The 25,175-nt window shown below is 49.8% G+C and overlaps 1 protein-coding gene across 6 annotated transcripts in view; it reads left to right on the top strand.

Moving 5' to 3' along the window:
* The window catches only part of camta1a (calmodulin binding transcription activator 1a), an 840,747-nt gene that overhangs the window by 573,097 nt on the left and 242,475 nt on the right, over positions 1-25,175 (top strand). For 3 of the 6 annotated variants that reach the window (XM_072478070.1, XM_072478066.1, XM_072478071.1), the window contains 5 exons: positions 1,170-1,241; positions 3,422-3,442; positions 12,089-12,282; positions 18,527-18,601; positions 25,034-25,064. In XM_072478070.1, the coding sequence (XP_072334171.1) occupies positions 1,170-1,241; positions 3,422-3,442; positions 12,089-12,282; positions 18,527-18,601; positions 25,034-25,064 (393 nt within the window). The remainder of the gene's footprint in view (positions 1-1,169; positions 1,242-3,421; positions 3,443-12,088; positions 12,283-18,526; positions 18,602-25,033; positions 25,065-25,175) is intronic. The other 3 variants (XM_072478069.1, XM_072478067.1, XM_072478068.1) reach the window with 2 other exon arrangements.

The following is a 25,175-nucleotide window of genomic DNA, read 5'->3' as shown; positions in this document are numbered from 1 at the left end:
CAGATTTTGTTAAAATAGGCCCTGTCTTTCTTCTCAGGTGGACATAAAAGATCCCAGAACACCACTTTTTAAAAGAGCAAGGTGGTTCTCTCTAGTGTCCTGACCCCAATATTTGTCTCTCAACCAACATCTCTGAGTAAACCAGGTTAACCAGCTATTAGCACATTGCAGTTTGTGGGACCCTACTGAGCGCAAATTGGCTCCTGTGTCTCATTCATCGCAAAAAGTTTCAAGGTTCCTTTTCTGGTTTCAAGGGTTTTTTTCTGGGTTTCAAGGGTTCAGTTGCCCTGTCGGGCATTCCTGCAGCATCGCCAACCCTGGGGCCGAGGTGAGTCATATCAGCCGCGTGTGCGTTTTATACTCATTGCCTAGCAACCTGCACTGGTAAGTGTGTGCAGGGTGTCAATGGCTGAGGTACAGGAGTTGGCTAATTTGTGATGCTCTCCATGCTAAAACTGCAGTTGAGAGACAAATGGAGACAAGGCGAGTATACTGGAAGGTATCTCATGCCCGTGGAACTCCTTACAGGAAAATGGGGGGAGAAAGGTTGACAAAAATATAAATAACAGGTATTGTTATACAAAAATGGCAGATGGGTCAGAAAACAGAGAATGTGGATTTGAGGTTTTTTAAAAATAAATTTAGAGTACCCAATTATTTTTTTTTTCAATTAAGGGCCAATTTAGAGTGGCTACACTGCCCATCTTTGGGTTGCGGGGGTGTGACCCACGCAGACAAGGGGAAAATGTGTACACTCCACACGGACAGTGACCCGGGGCCGGGATCGAACCCGGGTCCTCAGCGCCGTGAGGCAGCAGTGCTAACCACTGTGCTACCGTGCCGTCCAATGTGGATTCAAGGTGATTGGCAAAAGGTGACAGGTGAAAACAAAATCTTTTTTGCACAGCGAGATGGTGTGATCTGGAATGCACTGCCTGAAATGGTGGGAGAAACAGATTTCAAAGGCGAATTAGACACATTTTTGATGGGAAACGTATTACAGGGCTATGGGGAAAGAGTAGCAGAATGGGACTAATTCAATAGCTCTACCAAACAGCTGGCACAGGTCGGAGGGGATGAATGCCTTCCCTCTTTGCTGTATCAGTCTATGATTCTGAAAAGAAGCGTGGGAAAGTGGGTTGTTAATATCATGTTTTCCATTTTTTTAGGGACGTCCTTTCAGGGAACAACAGGAAATGGCCGCTGCTGTCATTCAGCGGTGCTATAGAAAATACAAACAGGTAAAACTTAAATGTGATTCTTGGCATGTTGTGGTGGGAGCACCCATAGGGCAACATGGGCAGCCCACCCATGCTGCAGTGGGCATGAATGTCACTGAGTTAGTGGGAGAGGGAATATCAGTCGGGGCTCCCACCCAGCTGAGGGCAGGATCAAACCTGGCCACGATGCCCCTCACAGGGGGCGTAGCTCGTCAACAATCGCCTTAATATACGGCCACCCAGGTGGGGTTGATGGTGGGTCACTGCAGTGTCTGTAAAATCCAACGTTAGCAAGGAAGTAACGCCTTCAGGAGTGTGGGGGCAATGGGGAGAAACCCTATTGGAGAAAGGGGCGAAACATGCCAAAATAAATCAGATTGACACTTGCCAAGTGCTGTGCTAAGAGGTTCCACAGTTGCTGGTTCTAGTAACTGGTAGATTTGACACTCAGCTTTGGGGCATTAACCCTTTGTTTAGAACCAAGGTACTGTTTGGAAATTGGCTGGACTTCAATTTACAGTATTTTTTTCTAATAGTGAGAAAACCCTTGAAGAAGACAAGGTGAATCAGGCAGTAACAGTGGCTGGCTGACCTCAACCTTTGGGCTACGGAGCCTATGCCATAGCATGCACGGGAGGAAAGAGTGAGGGAGAGACGAGGAGTTCTACTCAAAACACAGACTGTGGGGCAGAGTGCGTGCAGTTTTGGGACAAAAAATAGAATTCAGAAGAAAAATTAGCCTAGCCGCATTGGTAAAACTGAAAATCAAAGCATTTGCAACACAGGGAGATAGTTGGCTTGAAGTGATTTTAATTTTTTTTCGTGAGGGACTAAAAGGTATGACATTGATGCTCATCCATTGACGCACTGTTCTACATCACAGAGAGTCTCCCGACTTGCTAACCCATCTGGCCCTCAGTAACTGCTTGCACCACAACGGGGGTTTACTGTCACACTTCACTGAACATGTCACATTGCATCTCTTTGGGTATCCTGAGAGCTCATCTGCTCTGCAATGAGTACCACGTCAATAAATCCTGCTCCAAACGAGCACAAACTCGAGGCTGAGACCAGTGCAGTCAGAAACTCTAGACACTCACACACACCGGGGGCAGGACCAGCACCACATCTTCCATTGGAGGGGATTAAAGAAGTCTCGCTTTTATGTCTCCCTGCCCAAGCTATATGTTCGGCCCATTATTCCATGTGCCCTGCAATAGTTCACCTGTTGTCCAAGGATGATCCTAGTGAACATTGCAGGGATGATGCAGTTGATTAGACTCTGTATGTTCTATCTCACAAATGTGGCTTCAAATCAACGTTAACGGGATAACGCTCTTTGGCTGTAAGCTGAGATGAGTTGGACAGAATCAGTCCACCTCCCATGCATACAACTGCCCTCAAACTGGTGTAAAATTGGGAGGTTAGTAGCGGGTGATCGTCAATACATTGGTGCTGAGGCACATTGTTGGGGCAAAAGCAGAGGGAACTTTTACCCTGCATTTAACCTGGCTGGTTTAGCACAGGGCTAAATAGCTGGCTTGCAATGCAGAACAATGCATTATATACCTATCTCCTTGGGCAGAAATCTCAGGGGAGCTAGTGGAACGCTGGTTTTACATTCTATCCAATACTGGCTTCGGCCAGAGAGTAAAATTGGGCAGGTGTGCAATGTTCCCCAACCCAGTCAGTTCAATATGTTTGGGTTTGGCAGGTGAGGGAAATTGAAGGTGATGGAACCAAGATGGACCAGCCACAATCTAACTGAATGACAGGACAAGCCTGAGGGGATGAATGTCCTTGTCCTCTTATTTGATATCTGACAAAGGGATGGTGAATTGGGAAGCGGCTTCAGAACACTGCTTAAATTGCCCTCCGCAGATCCATGTTCCTCCCTAATTCTTGTCGCCTCTTGAGCACCGCCACCTTGCTTCTCTTCCCTTCAGGCACTCCTTAAAACCAACTTCTTTGAGTTTCTGGTCACTCTGTATTAATCATTCTTTCTTTGGCTAAGCATTTCTGTCTGATAAGGCCCCCGGGCCGTACTTTTGGGACATTTTTCTAAGTCACAGGCGTTGTATAGATGCAGCTTGCTGCTGTTGTGTTGCGTCCCAACACCGAATAGGGCAAGCTCCCCTCTTGGATTGAAGAGTCTTTTTTTTCTCTCTGGTACTAATGCTCTATTGTATTCACTTTGCAAGCTTACATGGATAGCCTTGAAGGTAATGCAGTTACACAAATGGAATTTTGATCTCATTCATTGTGCACTGCTGTTATATTCAGCAATTGTTTTGTAGGTCAGTAAGCGACCAAGCGTTATAAAGTGGCATTTTGGAACAAGCTTGTGTCGCTATTTTGTAATGACGCTTTTAAGTTGTGAACACCATGCTGAGATCTCTGAAGGCAGTGGAGTTTGGGTTGCTCCGTGCTGTCTCCATATGCCACGTAGAATCCTTCCAATCAAGTCAAAATGTTCCATTTGAATTATAATTAAAACCAGATTAAGCAATTTCATTTTGTGTGAGCCCTTCTCACGTTTCTTTATAAGGTGCAGGAGAGTTTAATTAAAGTGGTACTGGGAATGTGGGACTTCAATTATTGGAGAAGATTAACTTGTTCGCTTTAGAACAGAGAAGGTTAAGGATAGATTTAAACAAAGCACTCAAAATTATAAACGTACATATACGTCACAGGTACAGGCCCAACTGATGTCCATACTCCACTCAAACCTCCTCCTGACCTACTTCATCTTACTCTACCAGCATAATTATTGTGCTGCTGCGGAATAAATAAGCAGAAATTGTCTTTCCCGTCACTCCTTGAGCCCTGTGCTTCTAAATATGTAGAGCTGAGTTTCACTGACCTCGCCCACTGTGTGCGTATGCACTGCTAATCCAGCCATCTTCTCTGTGGATTCACAGCAAATCCTTCCCATTTACTGAAGCCTTCAGACACCGTGGGACATGTTGCTTTGTGAACGGGTGTGGTACAGAGTGAGAAAGAAACCCTGTGACGTGCCTGCCCTCACATCATCATAGAATGATGCAGTGGGTGGCACGGTAGCACAGTGGTTAGCACTGTTGCTTCACAGCGCTCGGGTCCCAGGTTTGATTCCTGGCTTGGGTCACCGTTTGTGCAGAGTCTGCACGTCCTCCCCGTGTCTGTGTGGGTTTCCTCCGGGTGCTCCGGTTTCCTCCCACAAGTCCCGAAAGACGTGCTTGTTCAGTAATTTGGACATTCTGAATTCTCCCTCCGTGTACCCGAACAGGTGCCGGAATGTGGCGACTAGGGGCTTTTCACAGTGACTTCATTGCAGTGTTAATGTAAGCCTACTTGTGACAATAAAAATTATTATTATTATTAGCATGGATGGAGCCCACTCGGTCCATCATGCCTGGGCCAGCTCTTTGTAAAATTAGTCTCACTCCTCTGTTCCTTCCTCATGGCCCTCCCAAGTATTTCCTTTTCAAGTATTTATTCCACTTCCTTTCTAAAGTTACAATTGAATTTGCTCCCAGCCTGCTTTCAAGCAGTAGTACATTCCAGCTCATACACAGCTGGAGGTAAAATGAAACATTCTGCTCATTCATGCCCACTCTTCCCTCCAACACCCCCCACCTACCCCCATCCCAGGTCTTCTGTCACTAAATCTGTGTCTGGCTGTCAATGCTCCTGGCAATGGAAACAAGTTTTTCCTTATTTACTCTATTAAAACCCCATAGAATTTAATTAAGTTTAAATTTAATTAAGCTTTTCTGCTCTAAAGAAGAACAAGTCCAGCTTCTCGGGCCTCTCCAACGAACTGAAGTCCCTCATCTTATCCTAGTACCATTCAAGTAAATCTCTTTGCGATATGGAAGTGACCTCAGTGTGGTGGGGCTGGTGCTATTTGTACCCAATCCTTTTACGATGCAAGGATTCTCGCACAGCTGCATGTGCCCGCTGGCACTGGAGAAAGTGCTAAATCAGTGTTCCAGGGGTCACCAATGCTGTGAGCCGTGGTGCCTGCACACTCTGATAAACCATGATAATCACCAGATGGAACAGGGGTTGCCAACCTTCCAGGCTTGCCCTGGAGTCTCCTGGAATTAATTCCCCTGCAAAAATAAACAGGGAGAAAAATCGCAGAACATTAAAAAATGGTGTGTTCTTTTGCATTTCCTGTGCACACTTTTTGTTTATTAGCTACAAAACCTTGAAGATAAAGAGACCTGTTTGGACAGGTGGGATGGTTGGCAGGGAGAGGACGTGTAATGAAAACTCCAGGAATACAGCCATGCAGAGTTGGCAACCCTATTATAGACTGCAGTTGGGTTTTGACCTACATACGTTTTCTAGTAGGTGGGTATAGGGGAAGCTTGCAGTCAAAATGTGTTGATCAGCTTCATATGTGCAGAAAAGCAGTTGATAAGGTATTAAAGTGGGCCAAGTAGGACTAGCTTCGTGATTAAAACTGGGTAGCATGGCCAAGCTGGGCCGAAGGGCATGTTTCTCTGCTGTAAACATCTATTTAAAAAAGTCAATGACGACTTATTTAAAGTTAGATTCTGTTTATTTGGTTGTTAGCTTATCTTTGTTGAAACTAGAACTATGGACCTAGCCTCAAAATAAGGGGGGGCAGACTTAGGACTGACTTGAGGGGAAACTTCTTCACCCAAAGGGTTGTAAATCTGTGGAATTCCCTGCAGTTGAGGCTACCTCGTGGCATGTTTTTAAGGCAAAGATAGATAGATTTCTGAACAGTAAAGGAATTAAGGGTTATGGCGAGCGGTCGGGTAAGTGGAGCTGAGCCCACATAAAGATCAGCCATGATCTGATTGGATGGCTGAGCAGGAGTGAGGGGCCAGATGGCCTACTCCTGCTCCTAGTTCTTACGTTGATTCCTCCTCCATTATTTTTATAGGCACTCAGGGAATTGCGGGATACGGGGACAGAGTGGGAAAGTGAAGTTGTAGTAGAGGATCAGCCACATTCTTGCTGACTCATGAAATGGGCGTGGGTCGGGTGTGGCCTACTCCTGCTCCTATTTCTTATGTTCTTATTGTTGTGACTATTTAGGCTCAGCCTTGTTAGTAGCCTGTTACTCATTTGAGGCGAGGGTCCTGGAGTTTTGAGGTTGTAATGGCTGGGTTGGTTAAGGCAGGGGTGACCATTTTAATGAGCGACCCTTCACTCCCCCCAACACCATCCCCCGCCTCTTTCTGACCATCTCCTCTCTGCCTTTCCCAGTATGCACTTTCTGACCATCTCCTCTCTGCCTCTCCCAGTATGCACTTTCTGACCAGCATCTCCTCTCTGCCTCTCCCAGTATGCTCTTTCTGACCATCTCCTCTGTGCCTTTCCCAGTATGCTCTTTCTGACCATCTCCTCTCTGCCTTTCCCAGTATGCACTTTCTGACCATCTCCTCTCTGCCTCTCCCAGTATGCACTTTCTGACCAGCATCTCCTCTCTGCCTCTCCCAGTATGCACTTTCTGACCATCTCCTCTCTGCCTCTCCCAGTATGCACTTTCTGACCATCTCCTCTCTGCCTCTCCCAGTATGCACTTTCTGACCATCTCCTCTCTGCCTCTCCCAGTATGCACTTTCTGACCATCTCCTCTCTGCCTCTCCCAGTATGCACTTTCTGACCATCTCCTCTGTGCCTCTCCCAGTATGCACTTTCTGACTAGCATCTCCTCTCTGCCTCTCCCAGTATGCACTTTCTAACCATCTCCTCTGTGCCTCTCCCAGTATGCACTTTCTGACCAGCATCTCCTCTGTGCCTCTCCCAGTATGCACTTTCTTACCAGCATCTCCTCTCTGCCTCTCCCAGTATGCACTTTCTAACCATCTCCTCCCTGCCTCTCCCAGTATGCACTTTCTGACCAGCATCTCCTCTGTGCCTCTCCCAGTATGCACTTTCTGACCGGCATCTCCTCTCTGCCTCTCCCAGTATGCACTTTCTGACCATCTCCTCTCTGCCTCTCCCAGTATGCACTTTCTGACCAGCATCCCCTTTTGCCTCTCCCAGTATGCACTTTCTGACCATCTCCTCTCTGCCTCTCCCAGTATGCACTTTCTGACCATCTCCTCTGTGCCTCTCCCAGTATGCACTTTCTGACCATCTCCTCTGTGCCTCTCCCAGTATGCACTTTCTGACCATCTCCTCCCTGCCTCTCCCAGTATGCACTTTCTGACCATCTCCTCTCTGCCTCTCCCAGTATGCACTTTCTGACCTGCATCTCCTCCCTGCCTCTCCCAGTATGCACTTTCTGACCATCTCCTCTCTGCCTCTCCCAGTATGCACTTTCTGACCAGCATCTACTCTGTGCCTCTCCCAGTATGCACTTCCTGACCAGCATCTCCTCTCTGCCTCTCCCAGTATGCACTTTCTGACCATCTCCTCTCTGCCTCTCCCAGTATGCACTTTCTGACCGGCATCTCCTCTCTGCCTCTCCCAGAATGCACTTTCTGACCATCTCCTCTCTGCCTCGTCCAGTGTGAACTTTCTGACCATCTCCTCTCTGCCTCTCCCAGTATGCACTTTCTGACCAGCATCTCCTCTCTGCCTCTCCCAGTATGCACTTTCTGACCATCTCCTCTCTGCCTCTCCCAGTATGCACTTTCTGACCAGCATCTCCTCTCTGCCTCTCCCAGTATGCACTTTCCGACCGGCATCTCCTCTCTGCCTCTCCCAGAATGCACTTTCTGACCATCTCCTCTCTGCCTCTCCCAGTATGCACTTTCTGACCATCTCCTCTCTGCCTCTCCCAGTATGCTCTTTCTGACCATCTCCTCTCTGCCTCTCCCAGTATGCACTTTCTGACCAGCATCTCCTCTCTGCCTCTCCCAGTATGCTCTTTCTGACCATCTCCTCTCTGCCTCTCCCAGTATGCACTTTCCGACCGGCATCTCCTCTCTGCCTCTCCCAGAATGCACTTTCTGACCATCTCCTCTCTGCCTCTCCCAGTATGCACTTTCTGACCATCTCCTCTCTGCCTCTCCCAGTATGCTCTTTCTGACCATCTCCTCTCTGCCTCTCCCAGTATGCACTTTCAGACCAGCATCTCCTCTCTGCCTCTCCCAGTATGCACTTTCTGACCATCTCCTCTCTGCCTCTTCCAGTATGCACTTTCTGACCAGCATCTCCTCTCTGCCTCTTCCAGTATGCACTTTCTGACCATCTCCTCTGTGCCTCTCCCAGTATGCACTTTCTGACCATCTCCTCTCTGCCTCTCCCAGTATGCACTTTCTGACCAGCATCTCCTCTCTGCCTCTCCCAGTATGCACTTTCTGACCAGCATCTCCTCTCTGCCTCTCCCAGTATGCACTTTCTGACCTGCATCCCCTCTCTGCCTCTCCCAGTATGCACTTTCTGACCATCTCCTCTGTGCCTCTCCCAGTATGCACTTTCTGACCATCTCCTCTCTGCCTCTCCCAGTATGCACTTTCTGACCAACATCTCCTCCCTGCCTCTCCCAGTATGCACTTTCTGACCATCTCCTCTCTGCCTCTCCCAGTATGCTCTTTCTGACCATCCCCTCCCTGCCTCTCCCAGTATGCACTTTCTGACCATCTCCTCTCTGCCTCTCCCAGTATGCACTTTCTGACCATCTCCTCTCTGCCTCTCCCAGTATGCACTTTCTGACCAGCATCCCCTCTCTGCCTCTCCCAGTATGCACTTTCTGACCTGCATCTCCTCTCTGCCTCTCCCAGTATGCACTTTCTGACAAGCATCTCCTCCCTGCCTCTCCCAGTATGCACTTTCTGACCATCTCCTCTCTGCCTCTCCCAGTATGCACTTTCTGACCTGCATCTCCTCCCTGCCTCTCCCAGTATGCACTTTCTGACCAGCATCTCCTCTCTGCCTCTCCCAGTATGCACTTTCTGACCATCTCCTCTCTGCCTCTCCCAGTATGCACTTTCTGACCATCTCCTCTCTGCCTCTCCCAGTATGCACTTTCTGACCAGCATCTCATCTCTGCCTCTCCCAATATGCACTTTCTGACCATCTCCTCCCTGCCTTTCCCAGTATGCACTTTCTGACCTGCATCTCCTCTCTGCCTCTCCCAGTATGCACTTTCTGACCATCTCCTCTCTGCCTCTCCCAGTATGCACTTTCTGACCATCTCCTCTCTGCCTCTCCCAGTATGCACTTTCTGACCAGCATCTCATCTCTGCCTCTCCCAATATGCACTTTCTGACCATCTCCTCCCTGCCTTTCCCAGTATGCACTTTCTGACCTGCATCTCCTCTCTGCCTCTCCCAATATGCACTTTCTGACCATCTCCTCTCTGCCTCTCCCAGTATGCACTTTCTGACCAGCATCTCCTCTCTGCCTCTCCCAGTATGCACTTTCTGACCGGCATCTCCTCTCTGCCTCTCCCAGTATGCACTTCATGACCATCTGCTCTCTGACTCTCCCAGTATGCACTTTCTGACCAGCATCTCCTCTCTGCCTCTCCCAGTATGCACTTTCTGACCTGCATCTCCTCCCTGCCTCTCCCAGTATGCACTTTCTGACCATCTGCTCTCTGTCTCTCCCAGTATGCACTTTCTGACCATCTCCTCTCTGCCTCTCCCAGTATGCACTTTCTGACCATCTCCTCTCTGTCTCTCCCAGTATGCACTTTCTGACCATCTCCTCTCTGCCTCTCCCAGTATGCACTTTCTGACCATCTCCTCTCTGTCTCTCCCAGTATGCACTTTCTGACCATCTCCTCTCTGCCTCTCCCAGTATGCACTTTCTGACCATCTCCTCTCTGCCTCTCCCAGTATGCACTTTCTGACCATCTCCTCTCTGCCTCTCCCAGTATGCACTTTCTGACCAGCATCCCCTCTCTGCCTCTCCCAGTATGCACTTTCTGACCATCTGCTCTCTGCCTCTCCCAGTATGCACTTTCTGACCTGCATCTCCTCCCTGCCTCTCCCAGTATGCACTTTCTGACCTGCATCTCCTCCCTGCCTCTCCCAGTATGCACTTTCTGACCATCTGCTCTCTGCCTCTCCCAGTATGCACTTTCTGACCTGCATCTCCTCCCTGCCTCTCCTAGTATGCACTTTCTGACCATCTCCTCTCTGCCTCTCCCAGTATGCACTTTCTGACCATCTCCTCTCTGTCTCTCCCAGTATGCACTTTCTGACCAGCATCTCCTCTCTGCCTCTCCCAGTATGCACTTTCTGACCTGCATCTCCTCCCTGCCTCTCCCAGTATGCACTTTCTGACCATCTGCTCTCTGCCTCTCCCAGTATGCACTTTCTGACCATCTCCTCTCTGCCTCTCCCAGTATGCACTTTCTGACCATCTCCTCTCTGCCTCTCCCAGTATGCACTTTCTGACCATCTCCTCTCTGCCTCTCCCAGTATGCACTTTCTGACCTGCATCTCCTCCCTGCCTCTCCCAGTATGCACTTTCTGACCATCTCCTCTCTGCCTCTCCCAGTATGCACTTTCTGACCTGCATCTCCTCCCTGCCTCTCCCAGTATGCACTTTCTGACCATCTCCTCTCTGCCTCTCCCAGTATGCACTTTCTGACCATCTGCTCTCTGCCTCTCCCAGTATGCACTTTCTGACCATCTCCTCTCTGCCTCTCCCAGTATGCACTTTCTGACCATCTCCTCTCTGCCTCTCCCAGTATGCACTTTCTGACCATCTCCTCTCTGCCTCTCCCAGTATGCACTTTCTGACCTGCATCTCCTCCCTGCCTCTCCCAGTATGCACTTTCTGACCATCTCCTCTCTGCCTCTCCCAGTATGCACTTTCTGACCAACATCTCCTCCCTGCCTCTCCCAGTATGCACTTTCTGACCATCTCCTCTCTGCCTCTCCCAGTATGCACTTTCTGACCATCTCCTCTCTGACTCTCCCAGTATGCACTTTCTGACCAACATCTCCTCCCTGCCTCTCCCAGTATGCACTTTCTGACCATCTCCTCTCTGCCTCTCCCAGTATGCACTTTCTGACCATCTCCTCTCTGACTCTCCCAGTATGCACTTTCTGACCATCTCCTCTCTGCCTCTCCCAGTATGCACTTTCTGACCTGCATCTCCTCCCTGCCTCTCCCAGTATGCACTTTCTGACCATCTCCTCTCTGCCTCTCCCAGTATGCACTTTCTGACCAACATCTCCTCCCTGCCTCTCCCAGTATGCACTTTCTGACCATCTCCTCTCTGCCTCTCCCAGTATGCACTTTCTGACCTGCATCTGCTCTCTGTCTCTCCCAGTATGCACTTTCTGACCATCTGCTCTCTGCCTCTCCCAGTATGCACTTTCTGACCATCTCCTCTTTGCCTCTCCCAGTATGCACTTTCTGACCATCTCCTCTCTGCCTCTCCCAGTGTGCACTTTCTGACCAGCATCCCCTCTCTGCCTCTCCCAGTATGCACTTTCTGACCATCTCCTCTCTGCCTCTCCCAGTATGCACTTTCTGACCATCTCCTCTCTGCCTCTCCCAGTATGCACTTTCTGACCTGCATCTCCTCCCTGCCTCTCCCAGTATGCACTTTCTGACCATCTCCTCTCTGCCTCTCCCAGTATGCACTTTCTGACCTGCATCTCCTCCCTGCCTCTCCCAGTATGCACTTTCTGACCATCTCCTCTCTGCCTCTCCCAGTATGCACTTTCTGACCAACATCTCCTCCCTGCCTCTCCCAGTATGCACTTTCTGACCATCTCCTCTCTGCCTCTCCCAGTATGCACTTTCTGACCTGCATCTGCTCTCTGTCTCTCCCAGTATGCACTTTCTGACCATCTGCTCTCTGCCTCTCCCAGTATGCACTTTCTGACCATCTCCTCTTTGCCTCTCCCAGTATGCACTTTCTGACCATCTCCTCTCTGCCTCTCCCAGTGTGCACTTTCTGACCAGCATCCCCTCTCTGCCTCTCCCAGTATGCACTTTACAAAAAGATGACGCTGGCCGCCATCCTCATCCAGAGCAAGTTCCGCAGTTACTACGAACAGAAGAAGTTCCAGCAGAGCCGGCGAGCAGCTGTCCTCATCCAGCAGTATTACCGCAGCTACAAGGAGTGCGGAAAGATGAGGCAGAAGCGAAGGACAGCTGCAATGGTTCAACAGAAAATCAGGTAGGACATCGCATGTGAACAGAATTCTTCTCGCGGTTTCTTTGGGGTCTCCGGCTAAGGCTTCAGCTTTTCACCAGAGATGTGCACATTTAAAGATGCATAACTCCCAACCGGAGGCTGCTACCCCCAGTTAGAAGATGTGTTATTCCCATTCGAGGGTTTGGTGCTCCAATACAGAAACAGTGTGTGGTAAACCACTGTATTGTATTGTACTGTTGTATTATTACATGCCTGGGCTTCTCCCTGCTGGCTCTGCCTGTGGTTCCTCCCCTTGGGCTCATGTATAAAGGTAGCTGGTCTCCGCCTCTGATCCAGATCGGGATCAGAGGCAAGGAGGCTTTCTGTTTAGTGTATTAAAGCCTCAGTTACGTTCACCACTCGTCGTGTGTTCATTGACGGCATATCAATTTAATACACTAAACGTCTAATATGAATTCATCACTCAAGGCTGATCGCCTGGAGCTAGACCCACAGGCAGCCGACGCCACTGCAACATTCGAGCACTGGCTAAGCTGCTTTGAAGCGTACCTCGGATCCTCCACCGAACACTTCACCGACCTCCAAAAGAAGCAGGTCCTCTACGCACGGGTGAGCCCGCAAGTCTTTCTTCTCATCAGGGACACCCCCTCGTATACGGAGGCGATAATGCTGCTGAAGGAACACTATGTTAAGTCTGTGAACGAGGCATATGCTTGGCACCTTCTCGCCACGAGACGACAATGCCCTGGGGAATAACTAGCAGAATTCCTGAATGCCTTGCGGGTACTCTGCCGGAACTGTGACTGGAGCTGTTGGTCAGGGACGCCTGTGTCGCAGGCATTAAATCAAACTACATCCGCCAGCGATTGCTAAAAGAGGGTACACTCAGCCTCCCAGAGACAGTGCAGCTCTCAAACTCGCTGGAGGTGGCCTTCCAGAATATGGAGGCCTACACCTCCAACCGCGTGGCACCTTTTTAAAAAATATATATATTTATTAAAGTTTTTTAACACAATTTTTCTCCCTTACAAACAATAACCCCCCCCCTCGTAACAAAAAAAAACGAGAAATCGCGCAGAGCAAGATATATACATGGCAAAATGATATATTTACACAGCTTTGTACACTGGCCCTCACCCGTACGTGCCAGTTTCCCCAACCCTTCATGTTATCTCTTGCTCATCCACCCTCCCAGGCAGTCCCCCCCCCCCCCCCCTCCCACCCCCCCCCCCCCCTCCCCTCCCAGGACGTCCCCTCCACCCCCCCCCCCACCCCCCCAAGGTTGCTGCTGCTGCTGACCGACCTTCCTCTAACGCTCCGCGAGATAGTCTAGGAACGGTTGCCACCGCCTGTAGAACCCCTGCGCAGACCCTCTCAAGGCGAACTTAATCCTCTCCAACTTTATGAACCCAGCCATATCATTTATCCAGGCCTCCACGCTGGGGGGCTTCGCCTCCTTCCACATTAGCAAGATCCTTCGCCGGGCTACTAGGGACGCAAAGGCCAGAATGCAGGCCTCTTTCGCCTCCTGCACTCCCGGTTCGTCCTCTACTCCAAATATTGCTAGCCCCCAGCTTGGCTTGACCCGGACTTTCACCACCTGAGATATTGCTCCCGCCACTCCTCTTTAGAACCCCTACAGTGCCGGGCATGACCAAAACATATGGACATGGTTTGCCGGGCTCCCTGAGCACCTTCCACATCTGTCCTCCTCCCCAAAGAACCTACTCAACCTCGCCCCCGTCAAGTGCGCTCTGTGGACCACCTTAACTTGTATCAGGCTGAGCCTGGCACACGAGGAGTATGAATTAACCCTACCTAGGGCATCAGCCCACAGACCTTCCTCGATCTCCTCCCCCAGCTCCTCCTCCCATTTACCCTTCAACTCTTCTACCAGCGCTTCCCCCTCTTCTTTCAACTCCTGGTGTATTTCCGACACCTTGCCCTCCCCGACGCATACACCCGAGATCACCCTATCTTGAACTTCTTGTGCCGGGAGCAACGGGAATTCCCTCACCTGTCGCCTCACCTGCATATATCTAAAGGCATTTCCCGGGGGTAACTCAAACTTCTCCTCCAGTGCCCCTAGGCTCGCAAACGTCCCATCGATGAACAGGTCCCCCATTCTTGCAATCCCCGCCCGATGCCAGCTCTGGAACCCCCCGTCCATCTTCCCCGGGACAAACCGGTGGTTACCCCTGATCGGGGACCACACCGATGCTCCCATTGCACCCCGGTGCCGTCTCCACTGGCCCCAGATCCTTAGCGTTGCTGCCACCACCGGGCTCGTGGTATACTTTGTCGGCGAGAGCGGCAGCGGTGCCGACACCAACGCCCCCAGGCGCGTTCCTTTACAGGACGCCATCTCCATCCTCTTCCATGCCGCCCCCTCTCCCTCCATAACCTACTTGCGGATCATTGCCACATTTGCTGCCCAGTAGTAGCTCCCCAGGTTTGGCAGCGCCAACCCTCCTCGGTCTCTACTGCGTTCCAGGAACCCTCTCCTTACTCTCGGGGTCTTATTCGCCCACACAAACCCCATACCGCGTGGCACCTTCGTTGACCTCGTGGGCGCTGCCATCATCCGACCCGGGTGCGGCGCAAGCCTGTGCCGCGCAGCAGCCCGCCAACGCCGGAAGCCCGAAGTGCTCCTTTTGCGGCCAGGGTAATCATCCCAGACAACGCTGCCCTGCACGGAACGCGGCATGCAACGTGTGTGGGAGGAAGGACCACTTTGCGAAAGCCTGCCAGGCCCGATCTCTCCCTAAAGCTTCTAGGCCCAGCAGCGCTGCCTGCTGCCTGTCGGGGCCGCTCCCAGCTGCCGCGCCACCCGCCATGTGCGACCCGTGATCGTCGCCATTTTTGATTTCGGCCGCCACTTGCGACCCATGGGGGCCGCAATCTTTGACGCCATTTTGTGCTTCACCCGCCACGCGCGGACCATCTTGGGACCTCTCCGCAGCCTCCCGGGAGCCCTGCTCACCCAATCGTATGCTGGCTGCCGCTACCTCCGACCGGCCTACCCATCACCTTCCGAAGCTTGCCTCCATCACGCTCACCGAGTCCCGGCCTCATCACCTCACTAAATCTACGATGACCGTCCGGATCAACGGGCACGAGACGGCCTGCCTTTTCGACTCTGGGAGCACAGACAGCTTCATACATCCGGTAAGGTGCTACTCCCTCCCAATCTTACCCGCAACCCAGAAAATCTCCTGGCTTCCGGATCACATGCAGTAGAACTCCGGGGGTACTGTGTCATGACCCTTACTGTACAAGGCGTACAGTACACTAACTTCTAACTCTACGTCCTTCCCCATCTCTGCACTGCCCTATTACTGTGGCTCGACTTCCAGTGCCACCGCCAGAGCCTTACTTTAAAGTTCGGAGGACCCCTGCCCCCCCTCACCGTCTGTTGCCTCGCGACCCTTAAGGTCGCCCCACCCTCGCTCTTCGCTAACCTCACTCACCCCAGACTGTAAGCCCGTCGCTACTAGGAGCAGACGATACAGTGCACGGAATAGGACCTTTATCAGGTCGGAGGTCCAGCGACTCCTACGAGAGGGGATCATTGAGGCTAGTAACAGCCCCTGGAGAGCCCAAGTGGTGGTCGTCAAGACTGGGGAGAAGCACCAGATGGTCATCGACTACAGTCAGACCATCAACCGGTACATGCAGCTCGATGCGTACCCCCTCCCCCGCATATCTGACATGGTCAATCAGATTGCGCAGTATCGAGTCTTCTCCACAGTTGACTTGAAGTCCGCGTACCACCAGCTTCCTATCCGCCCGGAGGACCGCCAATACACTGCCTTTGAGGCAGATGGCCACCTCTACCACTTCCTCAAGGTCCTCTTCAGCGTCACCAATGGGGTTTCAGTCTTCCAACGGGAAATGGCCGATTGGTTGACCAGTACGGGCTGTGGGCCACGTTCCCGTACTTAGAAAATGTCACCATCTGCGGCCATGACCAGCAGGACCATGACGAAAACCTCCGGCACTTCCTCTACACTGCTAAACTCCTGAACCTCACCTACAATAAGGAAAATTTGTTTTCCGTACAACCCGCCTAGCCATCCTTGGCTACGTTGTGGAAAACGGAGTCCTAGGGCCCGACCCCGACCGCATGCGCCCCCTCCTGGAACTCTGAAGAGATGCCTGGGGTTCTTCTCCTACTATGCCCAATGGGTCCCCAATTATGCGGACAAGGCCCGTCCACTTATTAAATCCACCATTTTTCCCCTGACGGCTGAGGCCCGCCTGGCCTTCAACTGCATCAAGGCAGATATTGCCAAAGCCACGATGCACGCTGTGGACGAGTCCATCCCATTCCAGGTGGAGAGCGATGCGTCGGACTTTGCTCTGGCCTCTACCCGCAACCAGGCGGGCAGGCCCGTGGCTTTCTTCTCCCGTATCCTCCATGCCTCCGAGATTCGACACTTCTCCGTCGAAAAGGAAGCCCAAGCCATTGTAGAAGCTGTGCGACATTGGAGGCATTACCTGGCCGGCAGGCGATTCACTCTCCTCACTGACCAACGGCCGGTTGCCTTCATGTTTAACAATACACAGCAGGGCAAGATCAAGAACGACAAGATTCTGAGGTGGAGGATCGAGCTCTCCACCTATAATTACAATATCTTGTATCTACCTGGGAAGCTCAATTAGCCCCCAGATTCCCTATCCCGCCAGTGCACAAGTAGACCAGCTTCGGGACCTCCACAACGACCTCTGTCACCCGGGGGTCACCCGTTTTTTTCACTTTATCAAGGCTCGCAACCTGGTAAAGGCCTCTCGCCCCTTTGAGCGCCTCAGCATCGACTTCAAAGGGATCCTCCCCTCCACTGACCGTAACGTGTACTTCCTCAACATTGTTGACGAATACTCAGATTCCCTTTTGCCATCCCATGCTCTGACATGACCTCCGCCACCTTCATCAAGGCCCTGCACAGTCTTTTCACCCGCGCTCCACTCCATCCGGTCACTCCTGTGTACCGCCACCAATGTGACCCCTCATGAGAGGATGTTTGTTTTCCACATGAAGTCCACCTCAAGGGTCTCGCTCCCGTCCTGGCTGGCGGTCCCAGGGCCCGTCCTCCTCCGGAAGCATGCGAGGAACCATAAGTCGGATCCACTGGTCGAAAAGGTCCTTCTCCTCCATGTTAACCCCCAATATGCCTACGTGGCACACCATGCTGGGCAGGAGGACACAGTTTCCCTTCGGGATTTGGCACCTGCAGGTTCCCCAGTGACCATCACCACTACCCCCGACCCTACACCGTCTCCCCCCATTGCTACTCATCTACTACGAGACGCAGAAGACGACACGCTCCCGGACACGCAGGCCTCGACACCTCATCCGACACCAGTGTCCACACCACAGCCGGGACCGAGGCGGTCGCAGCGAAAAGTCAGAGCCCCCGACAGACTCGATCTATAACTCAACCCGTCCACTTCACCCCCCGCCGGACTCTTTTTTTAAACAGGGGGTGAATGTGGTAAACCACTGTATTGTATTGTATTGTACTGTTGTATTATTACATGCCTGGGCTTGTCCCTGCTGGCTCCGCCTGTGGCTCCTCCCCTCGGGCTTATGTATAAAGGTGGCTGGTCTCCGCCTCTGATCCAGTTCGGGATCAGAGGCCAGGAGGCTTTCTGTTTAGTGTATTAAAGCCTCAGTTACGTTCACCACTCGTCGTGTGTTCATTAATGGCACATCACAGTGAAACTGCCTTTTCCGCTGTTTGTGTTTTGGTGGTGATCTTGGTGAAAGCATTTTTTTGATTGGTAAGGGCCTCCCAAGAGATGGCAAACAAATGGAGTGCTTCTTGGAACTCAGTTGAGCCAATGCAGCCATTGACGGTGAATCCCACGCTTGCCAAACAGCAAGTGAAACCCATGTCTCACTGGCAACACTCGACGTAAAACCATCCGAACACGAGTGTCTCACTGCCGACTCGGGTGCCACATTTTCTTTTCCTTTTATTAATAAATTTAGAGTACCCAAATACTTTTATTCCAATTAAGGGGCAATTTAGCGGGGCCAATCCACCGACCCTGCACATCTTTGGGTTGTGGGGGTGAGACCCACGCAGACACAGGGAGAATGTGCAAACTCCACACGGACAGTGACCCAGAGCCGGGATCGAACCTGGGACCTCGGCGCCGTGAGGCAGCAGTGCTAACCACTGCGCCACCACGCCGCCCGGATGCTGCATTTTCAGGACTAAAGAGAGCTGTTTTTTTCTTTTTCTTGGCTTTACTTCAGGAGCAGTCTGCTGACCAAGAAACAGGATCAAGCCGCGCGGAAGATTATGAGATTTTTGCGCCGTTGTCGTCACAGGTGAGATGTCAAAGGTCATTCAAAATCTGCCAACTTTCTAAAATGTTTTTTTTTCCCATGTCAATTTATTTTGCATCCTGATTTTTATCTCCACCCAGAACAATATAAGTATAATTTTTTGATCAACCCATTGGCATTAGAGAATTAAAAAAAGAGGAAGAGCTGGAACCTTCCTGAAAGAAAATCTCATTGTGAGGATAGTTTAGAAACCTCTCCCTCCTATGCACCTCATGTAGATCTCGGTTGTGAGATTGCTTGCCACAGCACATCAGGTTTTGTTTAGAGGGTAATGTCAACTGTTGTTGTTAAACTGAACCAATGTTATTACACTGAACTCAGTGCCCCGGGTTAGGTAACTGTCAGTCAGGATTCGGGCTCAGGTTTGCAGTCATATGACCCCTGCAGGAAAGTGTGGACATTTGGATAGCCAGATAAGGACAGGTTCGGGTAAGAGTGTGATGCCCGCCTCAGTCAGTGCGCATCGCAACACTTGTTGTCATGGTTGCCACATGAAAACTGAGCATTTGGCTGAGGTACTATGTGAAACCATCTCCTAACGTGAATCAGTGCCATTGGGTGGCGGGATGGGGTGGAGAGAAGCATTTGAGGATCAGCTTTTTTTTGCCTCAGATGCAGCAGAGGTTTGCAGTGATAGGGCACGTATCTGGTTTTGTTCCTGATCCTAGTTGTTCCCTGTTTGGAGGACTAACCACAGGGAGAGAAGTAAATCCATGCTAATTCCTCAGGCAGGGAAATACTGAGGCCACCTTTCTTCACAAAACAGGATATTCTCCCCTGGTTGTTCACACAGAGTAAAAACTAACACATATCGGACCCGAGGCACAAGTATGAATTCGTACAAGCCAGACACTCCCAATTTTTTCATTCATGCTGCCCAAACCCTGTTGCTGGATGAGGAGCTTATACACACACAAGCCTCAAAATTGAGCTGGGGTATGAATTCATCAACACATTTGGATTAAATTCCTCTGTCCAGTATTTTAACAAAGCCGTTAATTTGAATGAATTACCTCCTCCATCAGATTGGTGGACAAAGAAACTTTAGACCCATCCATGAGTTATACTGCGTAATTTGAAGGGCACAGATTTCATGATGAGGGGATTGTTACCTTTAGCTTTGCAGCAATGGTATCTCAGTTGGGAGAATGCACAAGATGCACTGCAGTAACTCACCAAAGTTCCTTAGACAGCACCTTCCAAACCCACGACCACTACTATTTAGAAGGACAAGAGCAGCAGAGACCTGGGAACCCCACCACCTGGAGGTTCCCCTCCGAGTCACTCACCACCCTGACTTGCAAATATATCGCCGCTCCTTCACTGTCGCTGGGGCAACATCCTGGAACTCCCTCCCTAACAGCACAGTGGGTGTACCTACACCTCAAGGACTGCAGCGGTTCAAGAAGGCAACTCACCACCACCTTCTGAAGGGCAAGTAGGGATGGGCAATAAATGCTGGCCTGGGCAGCACGGTGGCGCCGTGGGTTAGCACTGCGGCCTCACGGCCTCGAGGTCCCAGGTTCGATCCCGGCTCTGGGTCACTGTCCGTGTGGAGTTTGCACATTCTCCCCGTGTTTGCGTGGGTTTCGCCTCCACAAGCTGTGCAAGCTAGGTGGATTGAACATGCTGAACTGCCCCTTAATTGGAAGAAAAAATTAATTGGGTACTCTAAATTTATTTATCCTTTTTAATAAATAAATAAATGCTAGCCTAACCTGCGACGTCCACATCCCGTAAATTAATTTTTAAGAAACTCTTACCTTGGAATCATAAGTTGTGAGTTTAAGTCTCACGGCAGAGATTTGAGGACAATATCCAGTGCAGTTTTGAGGAGGTGCAGCAGTGTCAGTAGGTGCCGCCTTTCAGATAAATTGTTAAACCAAGGCCCCGTTTGCCTTCTCAGGTGGAGATTAAAGCTCACACAGCAGTATTCAAAGAAGAGCAGAGAGCTCTCCCTGGTGTCATGGTACATGGTTATTTGTGGGTGTTTGATGTGTATGATTTGGCTGCCACATTTCCCAAATTAGATCAGTAACTACACTTCAAAAATATTTGATTGGCTGTTGAGCACTTTGAGACACCCTGAGTTTGTGGAAGACCCTATCTGCCCTGTATGCTCCTTTCTTTTCACATTTGATATGTAGCAAACTGACACCAGAATTGAGAAACATGAATGAGTTATGCAGTACCAGACTGACATGTGGCACAGCTCAGCTTCATGTTGCATTGAGGTTAAAATTTGAACAATAAGAAATATTGGGAAATTCTGTGGCGGAAAACGACAAGAGCTGACGGAATTAATGGGATCTATTTTACGAGATCCCCAAATAGTGGGAGAGCCTTCACCAGCAGCAAATACCTACAAACCCCAGACAGGGCACCCACAGTATTCCTCGGTGCCTCCAGGTGAGGCTCTAATTTAACAGACCAGGAAAAATTCACCCTAACGTATCTTTGCTTAAAGTGTGAGGGAGAGGACTGTGATAGTTCTTGAGCACTGAATATGAAGGGAGATTTTCCATTCATAAACATGCAGTTCAAACATGACTTCATAGTGCCAACTCTGGTGCTCAATCAAAGTCCCTGGCACTAGGATTCAGAGAGTGGCATTTTCATTTTCCTGAGCAACATGATGGCACAGTGGTAAGCACTACTGCCTCACAGCGCCAGAGACCCAGGTTCGATTTCGATCTCGGGTGACTGTCTTTGTGGAGTTTGCACTTTCTCCCCGTGTGTGCGTGGGTTTCCCCCGGGTGCTCTGATTTCCTCACACAGTCCAAAGATGTGCAGGTTAGATGGATTGGCCATGCAAAATTGCCCCAAAGTCTCCAAAGGTTAGGTGGGGTTAAGGGGTTGCTGGGATTGGGCTGGGGATTAGGCCTAGGTGAGGTGCACGTTCGGAGGGTCGGTGCAGATTCGCTGGGCCGAATGGCCTCCTTCTGCACTCTCGGGGTTCTACGATTTAAACACTTTTTGGTGAACAAGTGCCAAACGGCAGCTGAAACGGGCAGAAATTCTGATTGCATTACTCGGAGAAGTCAAGCTGGTAAACCATACGTTACAACATGGAACACAATTGCTCTGCCAGGAAGCGTCCAAATATTCACTTTTCAGGAGTTTCATTTTCTCTTGTGGTGAACCTGTTCACGTCAGTGTGAAACTCTTTGTGACGCCATCTTAAACACTTTTTTGTTAATGACTTATTTTCACACACTTTTAACTCATGCAATAACTAGGTAACTAAATCTCTTTAATGGGTTTTATTTATGGGTTTTGGAATCATGACAATTGTCCTGAAGTTCACCGTCCCCTTCTCTGACAACCCTCCTTCCCCACTGCTCTGACAACCCCCCCTCCCCCCCACCACGCACCCCCCCACTCTGGTGCCATAAATTTTGACACCACAAGATAACCACCAACTGACAAACGGCAAGGTTGGATTTGGCATGAACTGCTGCTAGATTTAGATTTTCCCCTTACTGGTCCAAGGTTGAAAGGCTCGTTGGGGCCTGTAATTTTTATATGACTCCCCAGACCTCACCCATGTTATATACCCTTCTCTATCTCTTCCTCCCCATTAGAATACCCAACTCTGGTTGGATGTGTCCCTAGGGATTGAATGACATATCCTCCCACCTCCCAATGCTTTCCTGCCTCCCATGCTCCCACCATTGGTTATTCAACACACCCATCCTAATGGCCAATTAGAAAACAACTCTTCATGACTGAAGCGGATGACTGCCAACCAGCGTTTTCTTCCCCAAATCCTGTATTCTTATAACTAATAATAGTTTTCAAAGACACTTTAAAATAAAACATCATGTTTTTAATGCCCACTATGATTTTCTGCCCAGGTTTGCACACAGTAGTTCCCTCAGAAAATGATCTTCAATTCCTGAAGACTCCAGGACAATCCTGGCGTTTTAGCGGGCCTTATGTCTGCCTGATCAAGTCAGCCTAACTGGGTAGGCCCGTGGTGTCAGTTTTCCACTGACCGAACTGTTTGGACTGCTGACAAGAGGCCATGGGAGCCAAGTAAACAAGACTGGGAGAGACCCCCCCCCCCCCAATTGCAAAACAGATGCATGCTGATTTGTTTAGTTCTGTTCCTCAGCATTGGATTTTGCCCCATTCATATCCCACAGCACCAGAAACTATAAAACGGGTTTGTCCAGTAAAAATGTAACATCAGAGAGCTGGGGAATAAATGTTTCACAGGACAAGAAATTAGGATAAGAACAGATTTATGATAATTGGCAAAAAAAAAGGGGCAGGGCGGAAGGTGAGGACTTTTCTTTTAATGCAGCGGGTTGTTCTGATCTAGAATGCACAGTTTTAAAGGGTGGTGGAAGCAGTAACTTCCAAAAAGGAATTGAAAAGGAAAAACTGCTATGGGGAATATCAGTGGAAACGGACTGATTTGGTAACTCTTTACAAAGATCCTCACGATGGGCTAAATAGCTGTGTTGTTTGATTCTGTAAGGAGAGTGAGAAATAAGATGAGGCTGAAAATGATTGTTGGGAAATATTAGTGGAAGAGGCTCCATGGGGGAGAAGTTAGTCCCAGATGGAATCTGCACCTGCTATAATCCATTGAATGGAATTGTTGAGACAGAATAGCTTTCCTTTGTAAAAAAGAAAAAAGCTAAAGTAAAAGCAACAATTCCTGGTCATGCACAGCACGGCAGTAAGCTCCTGAAGTAGAAAGATGGGTTATTATTACAGTGACTCTCGTGAGGGACCTAAGGGAGCAACAAATTTACTTAACTCAATCGTTCTTTAGAATATTCCAAACTGACACTCGGCCTTACTCCAAACAACCAACCAGCCCACACAAACAGTGACAATTTCACAAAATGTCCAGAACCAAATATCACACAACCACTCACACGCTGTGCGCACATATGCATGCCCACACACGAGCACACACATGCCCACACATACACACATGCCCACATGGATGCCCACACACGGCCACACACACACATGCCCACACACACCCACACAAGCCCACAAACACACACACATGATTAGAAACACATACATAGACCCAAAAAACACACACATGCCTACACACAAACATGCTCACAAACACACACATGAAAATGAAAAATGAAATGAAATGAAAATCGCTTATTGTCAAATGAAGTTACTGTGAAAAGCCCCTAATCGCCACATTCCGGCGCCTGTTCGGGGAGGCTGTTACGGGAATTGAACCGTGCTGCTGGCCTGCCTTGGTCTGCGTTCAAAGTCAGCGATTTAGCCCTGTGCTAAACAGCCCCTTACAACCACATGCTCACAACCACACACACACTCACACACAAAACCACCGTGCTACCAGCCACATACACACAGCCAGACACTCTTACACACACAGCCACACGCACAGACCCAGTTAAACCTGCAGCTTGTCACATCAATAAGCTGATGATGCTAACTCTGGGAAGCTTTCATGAAAATCACAGAATGATACAGCTTGGAAAAGAAGCGTAATCGGCCCATTGTGCCTATGCACAGTCCCTAGATCTAGAATTGTTTGTGTTCCAGTGGCAGACAAGGCATACCAGGCCAGAGGGGTGAGGTTGTTCATTTTAACACCTTCATTGCTGCATTGCTTGTTTTTCTAACTCAACACTGTGTATGTTAAAGGGACATCTAAACTCTAGTAGTCAACTCACTATTACTCACACCTCCTTCATTTAATTCTTGTGAATGTATCCTTTCTCTTTTTTATCACTCTAGCCACAACACTCTGCTTGCATACTGTAGGCCATTTGACTTGCCTCACTATCTCGCCCTTTTGGCACAATGTGCAGCCTTCAACGTTCGAAGGCGTAAATGTGAAATGATTAAAAACGTATCTGGGTCCGATTATTGGCCTCAGTTGTTCTGCATTAAGTTGAGTTTTGTGAGAAAGAAGGCAGACCATTGCTCTATAAGTTCAAACGGATGCATACTTGTGTAATTGAATCACTGGCGAATTCTCTTTGCCATTGGGGAAGTTGGCTTTGAAAACCCTCATGACTGGATGAGAGCTATGATTGAGTCTCTAAGCATGCTCACTGTAACCCACTCTCCAGTGTAGTGAAAAGCATCATTGGCCCTGGTGGCAGGGCCAGGGGAGGAGAAGGAGGAATGTCCCTGTTGCCTCGTAGACACTCATATTCTGGCAAACCTGTCCGCAAGACAGGACAGCCTTGGTGTTGACATGCAAGGAGGGGCCCTTGACATCCAACTCAACCCACTCTCCTACTTGGAGAAGGTGAAGAGTCTTTGAAGGCAAACGTGAAAAAAAGGAGAGTGGCATCAACTTGCGTCAAAATGTGAAGTGTTGAAACCTGCCTTCGGTCTGATAATTGATGGTACATTTGGTTTGCTAATAGCTGTTTGGTATTGTTTTGCTGTCTAAAGCCCCCTGGTGGACCATAGACTGTACAAAAGGGTGAGTGTAGCCTTCTGCTGGCCAGCTTCTCTCTATCTCTGCTTGGTGCCTGCTTGCATGAGGCTGCAGCCTAACCTGCCAATTCTCATGTTTGTTGCCTATAACTAAACT

Source organism: Scyliorhinus torazame, chromosome 16, assembly GCF_047496885.1.
Source record: "Scyliorhinus torazame isolate Kashiwa2021f chromosome 16, sScyTor2.1, whole genome shotgun sequence".
Lineage (NCBI taxonomy): Eukaryota > Metazoa > Chordata > Chondrichthyes > Carcharhiniformes > Scyliorhinidae > Scyliorhinus > Scyliorhinus torazame.
The sequence above is the reverse complement of the archived record's forward strand: the minus strand, read 5'-3'. Positions and strand labels throughout refer to the sequence as shown.